Source organism: Alexandromys fortis, unplaced genomic scaffold (genome assembly GCF_014885135.2).
Source record: "Alexandromys fortis isolate MF-2015 unplaced genomic scaffold, M_Fortis_MF-2015_v1.1 scaffold_189, whole genome shotgun sequence".
Classification (NCBI taxonomy): domain Eukaryota; kingdom Metazoa; phylum Chordata; class Mammalia; order Rodentia; family Cricetidae; genus Alexandromys; species Alexandromys fortis.
Genome location: NW_026068081.1, coordinates 3,042,150 through 3,052,691, shown reverse-complemented (window position 1 = coordinate 3,052,691; position 10,542 = coordinate 3,042,150). Strand labels below are relative to the sequence as shown.

Sequence of the window (10,542 nt, the reverse complement as noted above, 5' to 3'; positions counted from 1 at the left end):
TATTGCTATCCATGGCCCATGTTGCCACTAAGGGCCACTCAGACGCATCAAGGGCCTGGGCACCACCAAGGGTCAGATCACTGTTAGGGGGTTGAGCCTCTGTTGGAGCCATGCAGATCTGAGGAGTCTGTGCTGCTACCAGGACCATGGTTTCACTGGGGGCCTGGGCTGCCCCTAAGGCCCTTGTCTGGCTTGGGACTGGCTGGGTCTGTGATCCTGCTGCTGCCTCTGTGGTCTGCGCTATGTCCCTGGCTCCTTTCACCACTGAAAGCAGTGAGGATTGGGCTGCACAGAGTTGGTCCTGCCCCTCACTGGCTGAAGCACTAGGGAGAACTGGCCCTGCCCCCACCCACTGCAGCTCTGAGAACAGGCTCTGCACCTTGCCAGGGCAGCACAGCAGAGCTGGGGTGCAGGTGATTCAGCCCTGAAGACATGCGAGTGGAGAGCTAGCCCATGGTCTATCCCATGGTAGCATGAGGAGGGAGAGATGCCCCTTGCCCCTTGCCCCTTGCCCCTTGCCCCAGGCACCTTACCTACTCCAGGCGGGAAAAGCTGGTCCCAGGGTCCAAGAGTGGGAGAGCTGATCCTGCCCCTCACAGACTGCAGCACTCAAGAAGGTAGGCAGGCCCTGCACTTTGTCCAGGCAGCACTGTAGAGCTGACCCCCATTGATGGGGGTACAGATGATCATCAGGCCATGGGAATGCTTGAGGGAGATCAGACCCCAGCCCTCATCTGGAATATGGTAGAGTGGGTGAGGGGGAGATGACCTCCCTCCCTCTCTCACCCTTTGTGGGCACAGTTGGAGAATAGGCACTGCCCCCCACTGGCAGAGCAGGCCTGTAGCTGGTTGTTTTTTACTCTTACTCTTTTGCTCTTTGTTTTTTGGGGCCCCTAAATAACCACACAGAAACTGTATTAATTATATCACTGCTTGGCCCACTAGCTCTAGCTTCTATTGGCTAACTCATATCTTAATTTAAACCTTTCTATTAATCTGTGTATTGCCATGTGGCTGTGGCTTACCGGGTAGTTTCGGCGTCTGTCTCCAGTGGGGCTCCATGGCTTCTCTCTGACTCTGCCCTTCTTTCTTTATTAACCAATGGTATTCTCAGAAAACAGAGGGGAATCCCACATCATTATCCTCTCTCCCCAAACCTACCATCCTACCTGGATAGGAATTATTTGGGCCATTTGGCAGAAGGCAGACTAAATGGTACTTCTTCAAAAGGGAACTGCAACACAAGACTGTTAACTGGGTACCTGTACCCCTCTTAATTTCACTATTCTCGACATAGAACCAGGGACCATGTTACACTTCAAAAAGCTTTCTGTCACCCACAAAGCCATATCACACCAAGTCTTCCAGTTCTTCTATGAGGAACTAAATAGCAGCCTATCCACCAAATACTTACCATAACCAGAAATGTGTTTCTAAACCTGGCACAAAACAGTTCAGACTCTTAGGGTCTCTTCTTGCTATGTATGTGGAGGAAGTAATAGAGGAGATCAATAGCCTTGTGAAGCTAGACAGTTTGGTCCTCTCAAACTTTATGATAAAAATAGGATACTCCCAAGCCTACTACCAGAATTGGGTTTCTTAAAACCTGAGTTATAGGGTAAAAAAATACATTTCCCTATTGGGAAAGCAGTTCAGTGTTTCTGTTGTAAGCCTAACATGTCTGAACCAAAGACTCTACACTGAAAGTGCCCAGAAAACTCCATAGTAGGGATCCCCAAACTATTCAGAATCAGATTGCACCTTTTGTCTGACTTCTCTCACCTCTGGCAGGCATGGGGGCACTGTGGCGCTAACATCAAATATTAAGCCCCAGTTAGACTATATTGGTTATGGGAGAACTGCTTATGCTTCACTTCCTCCAAAACTGGTTCAGATCTTAAGATATATCCAGCCCTCCTTCTTCCTATTCCCATTTGCCAGAGGAAAGGGCTTGGAAACACAGATGTACGAGGACTGGGAGACCCAAAGAAACTGACAGACCTTACAGATTGTTGACTGCAAAGCTAACAAATGGCCCCATGAACATATGATCCATTATTATGGTCCAGCCACCTGGGCAGAGAATGGATCCTGGGGTTGCCATATCTCCATCTATCTATATGCTAAGCCCCATCATTAGATTAGAAGCTGCTGCTGCTGCTGCTGCTGCTGCTGCTGCTGCAATGCCGTGCAATGCAGTGCAATGCAATGCAAACTGCTGAAACTGCAAAGGCCCTTAACATCCTAATCAAACCACAGACCAAAATGCACAATGCCATTTACTAAAACCATTTAGCTTTAGACTATTTACTTGTTTCTAAAGGGGGCGTTTGTGAATAGTTCAACCTGAGCAACTGTTGGATACAAAGAGATGACAAAGGAAAAGTCATAGAAGAGGCCACCAGTCAGATGAAGATTGCTCATGTTCAGATCTAGACTTGGAGGGGCTAGAACCCAGATAAATGATCTTGGGATGCTTTACCTCTTTGCGGGGAGTCAAGAATGTCATAATTGTTAAGCTTTTGATTCCAGAAGACTGTTTATTTTAGTTTGCATATTTACCCTGTGTTCGGGTGGAGGCTCCACCCAAAGCCCCTTCCCCTGGACCTGCCTCAATCCAGACTCCGTCCCCGAGAAAGCCCACCATCAGTGGCTTCACTCCCAGGACATTAAAAGCCCCCATTCTTGTGGTTTCCTCAACTTCCCCTGGGGCCACTCAGGAATGCTTTGCTCAGAATAAACCTGATTTATTAATTCGGCTTGAGTGGCTTATTACATCCGCGGTCGCAGAGTCCCATTAAGCAGGCATTTAAACTTAACATTTGGTGCCGAACCCAAGTAGAGTCTTTCCTGCTACCAGGTGGCCATGGAAAACCACTCTTCATTCTCCTCCATCAGACAGACTTGCTTGGTGAATAACTCAGTTCCAAGCCCCAGCCTCTAAAGGGGTTCAGGACCCCTTCCATCTTCCAGTCTGCCTGTCAAGACACTGCAGTGCCCGGTAGCTGGCCTGTTCTGGGGTAGAGACAGCCTCTACCTCTTGGGGCTCCTTGGAAGGGAGATGTCCTGCACAGGAGTATCCCAAACCTCCTACTGTTGTGACCCCAGGCTATTTCAGAGGACTCCCTGTCTTGGTCTCCGAGTCTCCAGCTAATGGCTTGTGAATGGATACTTCTGGGTCCAAGTTGGCTCCCCAAACACCTTACAAAATTTATCCAAACCGGGATGAACTAGCCTGGCCAGGTTCCTGAGCACTGCATCCCTGGCCCTTCTCCTCCTGCAGTCCCTAGCCTTTCTCTCTGCTCAGAGCTTTCACCCGCAGGCAATCTCCTTGCTTCTCTCCCTGTCTGAATTTCGTGCTTCTGTCCATGATCTTCCAGTTTCCCCAATGTGTTCCCTTCTTGGATGCTCAGTCTGCTCTGTTATGCTTTATGCCCCATCCCCCAACGGCCTGGGAGCCCCACAGTTTAAGCTGCAACTATGTCCTCCACATGGCTCCTGCCCCTCTGCCACCCCTTGTTCCTGCCTGCTCGGTTCCCCTCCACAGTACCTTTTCCACGCTCTGGGCTGCAGGGTAAGAGCTGCCTTAACGCCACAAAACACCTTTCACTTTTATGGTTTCTTTCTTATTTTAGGATTTTTTAAGTTTCCCAGCAAGGGTTTTGTTTGTCCTTTTTGTTAAAGTTTTGTTTCTGTCAAAAGTCTTGTCTGTTCATTACATATGGATGGAAATATGCAAATAGACTAGAGTATGCTTGCTTTATGCCTGAGTGTGTACATGTGCTTGTTTTATGCCTGTGTGTGTATGTGTGCTTCTTTTAAAATCTGTAAAACTTGTAACTTCCGATTGCAACTCCTCTGGAAAAGTACAAACATGTGGTTAGCTGCCACTCAGTGGAGGTCAAAACCAAAACCTCAGTGCCATCTTTACTACAGACACCCACATGCGCTGGTCCCACCAAGGAACTAGTCCTGTCTAATATACTTTGGCTTACAAGATATTTCTTTTTTTTATGAGGCAGAGTTTGCATTTATTCAGAAGAATGTTTAACATAGATTTAACAGAGTTAATAGAAAGAGAAGTGCTTGGGAAAGAATAGGACATATACAAAGTATATGAGCTTCTCAAGAAAACCAATCATGCTCACTTGTCTTCACAATCACGATATTTGTGTTTTAGGTGAGTTCTAAAGCTCAATCTTTGAAGATTTGCTAAGTAATTTAATTGAGCTTACAAGATATTTCTATAAAACTTCATTCTGCCTTCTCCAAATTAGGATTATACTCTAGGTCTCAGGACCCCAGCTCAAAACTAGAGACTAAACTATCCTAATCTTTTTGCCTCTACTAGTATTAGTAGGCTGTAACTGATTGGGTAAACTGTATCTCCAAATTTACCTTATATGTCTGATTTAGATATACCCGACAGGTAAAGGTACCCTGATCCTCGAGTGCCTTTACAGATCTGACAGTATGTCATTTAAAGAAAGAGCTTTCTATGATACAGAGACATGCAAGCTCCTGCAGCATCCTGTAGCTCCTCCAAGAAGATACACGGTTGCAGAAGACCTTACTCCTAGAGGCTTGCTTTGGGATGTGGCAAGTCCCGGTACACAGAAAACAAAGCTGCCTTTCATCTCATCAGCTGCCTGGACCCTGCCTGGAATGGATGACAGTAACACTAGGGGAATTGATGAGCTCATCCTGCCAAGACAGGTAGAGCAAACCCTACCCCCACAGGAAAGTCTGTCAGGCCTCCTGCTGTGGCACAATGGTCTTTTATCCTGTCACTTGTATTATTTTTAATAAAACGCTGATTGGCCAATAGGCAGGCAGGTAGTATAGGCAGGGCAACGAGAATTCTGGGAAGAGGGCAGTTTCAGTGTCTAGTTGTGACCCAGCCGCAAAGGAAGCAAGATGTGACTGCCTTGCCTCGCCAAGAAAGATACTAAGCCACGTGGCCAACAGAGACAAAAATTATGGGCTAATGTAAATTAGAAGAATTAGTTAATAAGAAGAGCCTGAGATACTGGGCCAATCAGTTTCTAACTGATGTAGACCTCTGTGTTATCCTTTGGGACTAAATGACTGAAGGACCGGGTGAGGCAGAAACCTGCCAACAGCTTCCTGGGCTTCGCAGCTGAAGGCAGGTACTGCTTCTAAGACTGCTGTTTGCCAAAGACCACAGAGAGACTTGGGATTGCCTGCGTAGATGAAAACAGCTGTCTCACTTCTGCTCCTTTGTTTATCTCTCTCAGAGCTCTCTGATGGCATTTGATGACTTAAGGTACTGGCAGCTCAGTACTTCATTATTTAAGTTTCCCACTAAAAGTACAGACAAGTGTGCCTCTTTCACAGGCTTCAGAGGCCAGGATTATCAGGTTTCAGATATAACTTCTGAGGTTCAGAGTTTTCAATTTCTTCTAATTGCCTTCTAAAATGTTCATGCCTTTCAACCTAAAGGCATAGCCTTTTCTATAACTCCAAGATGCATAGCAATCTGTCCCAGCTATCTACAGAGAGATACCTGCAGGCTCCTGGGAGAAGTTCTGCTGCCGTATCAAGAAATCTGGTCTGGTGAGAATTATCAGTCTCCAGAGGCTATTTTGACCCTGCTCATTTTCTGTTCCAGCTGTCTTACAGATAGATACCCGCAGGTTCCTGGGAGAAGTTCTGCTGCTGTATCAAGAAATCTGGTCTGGTAAAAACTATCAGTCTCCAGAGCCTATTTTAACCCCACTCCTTTCCGAGCATATTTTGCAAGTTCACCCCTGCCTGGGCCGAGGCCTACCTGCAGAGAGTTCTCCAGGTAATGCCAGCACCTGCACCAGTTCTGGGGACTTTACCATTGGTACCACCTCTCCAGGCTCAAATAGGCACCTACGAGCAACTAAAAATCTGGTTTTAAAGGGCATATCTGCTCTCATGTCAAACCCATTGACCTGTGCCTCTCCTGGACAACCAGGGCACTTATCCATCCCATTCTTTCCAGCAGTTAGCCACCCTTCCCATGGCTAGCCCCATTCATTCATAACAATCTATTTTTTCTCCTAACAACCTGTCTTCTCATCTCCCTCAAAAAAACAGATGCCTAAGGTCTCCAGAATGGCAGCTAACCAGATGCCTCTCCACCCACACCTCCCACTGAGTGTGAGCCCACCAACTCCTAACTCTCTCCCACCCAGCCTTGTCCCATGCCCACAGGAAGTAGCCAGACTTGAACCGGTGCCCCATACCCAACGAGTCTGGAGCATTTGGGGGAAGCACCACTCCAGCCCTTGGCATCCATATATCCAAAGAGTCTGGAATCGTTTGGATGGAGGCTACACCCCAACTCCCCTCCCCTGGAGCTGCCTGAAAGCCCACCAAAAGCGTCTCCACCCCCGAGGGCCGCCCTCGTGGCTTCAACTTCCCCTGGGACCACTCAGGAATGCTTTGCTCAGAATAAATCTGGATTTATTAATTCGGTTTGACTGGCTTATTACATCAGCGGTAGCAGAGTCCCATTAAGAAGGAATTTAAACTTAACACTCTAGTCATAAGATTTACCTTTAGCCTCATAGAAGCCATGGAAATATAGACCCTACACAAAGAACTCCAGGCAACTGAGTAAAACTAGGAATAGAAGAGGTGGTCCTCTCCCAGAGGGAAAGCACACCAATTGGTTGTCCAGTGCCAAATGGTCAGCCCTAAAATCATACATACAAATGACTTATATGAACTCAGCAGATTATATTTGGGAATATATGTATATACAGATACATATATGCATACAATAACAATTGATGAAAATCAGAGCAAGGAGAGCAAGGGGGAGTATATGGGACCCCTTGGATGGAGGAAAGAGAAATGAAATAAAATTAATACCTCAAAAATAACCAAAAGAACCAGGCAGTGGTGGCACACATATTTAATCCTAGCACTTGGGAGGCAGAGGCAGGTCTATCTCTGTGAGTTCTAGGCTAGCCTGATCTACAGAGTGAGCTCCAGGACAGCCAGAACTACATATACCTTGTATAAAAAACAACAACAAAGAGGTAGGCCATACCACTGATGCTTGTATAGCTTACTTACATTTCTGTAGAAATGTACATTTTTTATATTTGAACTAGCCATTAACTTAAAAAAGAAAACAATTAAAATTAAATCAGGCCCATTGTTCACCGCTTTACAAAAAAATTAGAGACATCTGAATTTCAAAAAGGAAATAAATAGATGTCTTTTTTCCCCTAGAGTCTCAAATGCCCCCAATTGATCTCAAATGTATTCTGTAGCCAAGGTTACGCTAAAGCTCTGATCTTAATGCCTCTGCTCCCCAAGTTCTCAGATTACAGGCATTACAGGACTGAAAAACACCATAGCAGCCTCATGTAGTTCAGGGGCTCTAACCCCGAACTAAGGACACTACCACCTACCTAAGCTACAACCCCTGCCAAAATGGGTGTCTCTCTGACTGTGGCCAGACTAGACAGAAAAATTCTCATGTTCTCAGCACTGTGCCCGCAACAGTTTCAGGATTGAGAGTAAAGACAAGCAAAGGCCACGAAGCATATAAGTGCAGCTTTTGTATATAAGCAGCTATCAGAACTGTGAGGTAAGTCTTTTTCTGAGAGAAGAATTCTTTAGGGATGGTTGGGAGCTATTTAATTTTTTCTTTTAGTTTTTTTTTTCTTCTGAAACAGGGTTTCTTTTTGTAAAAGCCCTAGCTGTCCTAGAACTTGCCCTGTAGACCAGGCCTGCCTCGAACTCACAGACCAGGCCTGCCTCCACCTCCTGATTGTTGGGATTAAAGGCTTGAGCCACTACTGCCTGGCAGGGGGATTCTTACTTCAGTACCAGGGCTCCTGAATATGGCCAGCTCAAAAATGGAACTGACAGGAATACACTGGTGTTTTAGGACCCTTTCTAGTCTCAAAGTGACCAGAACATGCTGGGGAAAGCTGGCTGCCTTGGAACCAGTCTGACCACATGCCAGTGAAGGGGCTGCTTGACGCTGAGATGGAAACCAGGCACAAAGGCCTGCTCTTGACACTTTGATCATTCACAGAAGATGTTAGAAATGCTTTCAAGAGAAAGGTGAGGAACCTCAGCACAGGTGTGACTGTTCTCACACTTTTGCCAGCGCTCATGAAGACTGGACAGTACTACTAAGCTCCTCCTCAGTAGCCCCGGTGAAGATGAGCCCACCGATCTGCCTGCTGAACAGCCCCAGGTCCTGCAACCCTGCCCAAGCTCCTGCAAAGTCAGAACATGGAAGCAAGGCAGGATCTAACTTGCTGTGGAAGTCCAAAGAAGAGCCTCCCAGATAAACACATTAGCTAAATATCCGTTCTTGGCCAAGTACCAGGGATCCAATGTGGAAAACTAGACCAAGAAATGTCCACACATTTCTGCAAGACCTCCAGAGCCCCTCTCGGATCTTTTCTTACTCCCGGGAAATCAATTACGGGATTAGACGGCCACCCATTCCCTAGGAAGATAATTCATCAAGGCCAGGTGACTCAGTTGAGATACAACTTGGAAGGCCCCTTCTACACCCTGCTTGCTCAGGTGCCATCCCTTCCCCGCAAACACAGCCTGTTCATTGCCGCTCTAAACTGTCCTCAGTTCCGCTCAGCCCATAGCAACAGGAGTCAACCGGAAGCAAGGATGGCCGGCCCATGATTGGATACAAACTAACGTGGAGGTCCAGGGTGCCAGACCGGAAGAGAGCCCTGTGGTTGAGAACGGCAGGGAGCTCCACCTCCGACTCGTCAGAGGCACAACGGACAGCAAGCCGCAAGCCGCAAGCCGCAAGCCGCAAGCCGCAAGCCGCAAGCCACTGCGACGCCGGCATTCCGGAAGGACATGGAGCGTCAAAACTTCGATTACCTGCTTTACATGGGACATGATGACAACTGGGATGGTCAGTGCGTGCTAGGAACGGTGGGGTGGTGCTGTCCATAGGGGGAGGAGCGTCCACAGAGGCGGCTGGGCAGGCCCCGTGCACTGGCGTCGCCTGTAGGCACTCGACTTCACGGGACATCGCAGCATCCGAGGCCCTGTCACCTCGGTGCCCTTTCTGTTTCCCACTTCCAGAGCCTGAGGCACCGAGGGTCTTGCAGGCTGGAGAGGGAAGAAATGAGGAAGCCAGTGGATCGGGCCAGGCTGGGCACGGAGCCGCAGCCGCTGCAGCAGAAGCAGAAGGAGCAGGAGAAGGAGCAGGAGAAGGAGCAGGAGAAGGAGCAGGAGAAGGCCCCTCAGCTGCTGGTGCCGCAGGCCCCGTGGATGACGGGAACCAAGATGGCGCTGCTGGTGGCCATGGCCAGGAGAATGAGCTGCAGCCTCAGGAGCCAGATCGCGGGGCCATGGGAGACAACGAGGCTGTGCCAGCGCCAAGGCCTAAACGCAGCAGGTTTGCCCGCTGGCAACTGACTGAGCTGGAGACTGCTTTCCAGTCTGCTCACTACATCAAAGCAAAAGCAAGGTGAGCAGATATCTATCTGGCTTGGAGCATGTGGACCAGGGTTGTTGTTGCTTTTCCCCTAGTGCCCCTCTTACCCTCTATTTAAAATTATTTATCATTTTTTATTTTTATTCATTTATTTTATTGTGTGTTTGCCATGCCGTATGTACTGAGGTGTGAGGATAACTAGGGTCATCAGTCCTCTCTTTGCCATGTGGCTCTCAGGGTCGAATTCAGGTCCCCAGTTTAGCCGGCAAGTACCTTTTTCTGTTGACCTGTCTCCTCAGCCTCTCTCTTGCCCTTTTAAAACAAAAGTCACCTACGCCATCCAGGCCGCCAGACCCCGTCCTCAACCTCTGGCACTAGGGTTCTGGGGTGAGGGATGAGAACTAGGCAAACTGGGAATGAAGGTATTTTCATCTATTTAAGTGTATAAAACTGGGCAGTCTCTGTTGATATAAGGTCTTTTTAAAAAATTCCATACCTCTGGGCCTGGCAAAGTTGCTCAGTGGTTAAGACCATTTGCGGTTCTTACAGAGAGCCCAGATGCATTTCTGATACATCTGTGTGTCGTGTATTTCTTAAGTGGCATAAATATAGTTATTTCTCTCAAGTACTGTCCTTTTACCTCCCATTAGAATTTCTACCCTCTCCAAAAAATATATTCTCCATAAAAATATGATCCAATATTGAACGTGGTGGCTTCTGTAGCACTGGGTGGGCCAATCAGACTATAGCAGTGAGTTCCAGGCAGCCTGGGCTTCAGAGTGGTATGGTGTCTCAAAACAGGAGAAACAAAACTCATCTGTGATCTCAGAAATCAGGAGGGAGATGCAGGTCAATCAGAAGGACAAGATTGTCCTCAGTTAAGTAATGAATTCCAAGCCAGCCCAGTCTCTGTGAGTCCATTTATGCAAGAATCTTGGACATATTCTACCATGCCTGTGTTGGGTTTCTCCTGGATTTCCTGGGACAGGAGCTTCCTTTGTTGTTTAAGCTGAACTGGATCTCACAAGGAGCTTCATTCCCCGGCTTCCTTCACTGGGAGAATTCAAGCTTGGGCAGCCAATATTGTACAAAAAAAAAAAAAAAAAAAA

At 47.5% G+C, this 10,542-nt stretch overlaps 1 protein-coding gene across 1 annotated transcript in view; it reads left to right on the top strand.

Moving 5' to 3' along the window:
- Positions 1-8,721: 8,721 nt before the first annotated feature.
- LOC126488453 (short stature homeobox protein 2-like) overlaps positions 8,722-10,542 on the top strand; it is a 5,125-nt gene continuing 3,304 nt past the window's right edge. The window contains exons 1-2 of the mRNA XM_050121943.1: positions 8,722-8,905; positions 9,079-9,466. Coding sequence (XP_049977900.1) covers positions 8,848-8,905; positions 9,079-9,466 — 446 coding nt within the window. The 5' untranslated portion in view covers positions 8,722-8,847. The remainder of the gene's footprint in view (positions 8,906-9,078; positions 9,467-10,542) is intronic.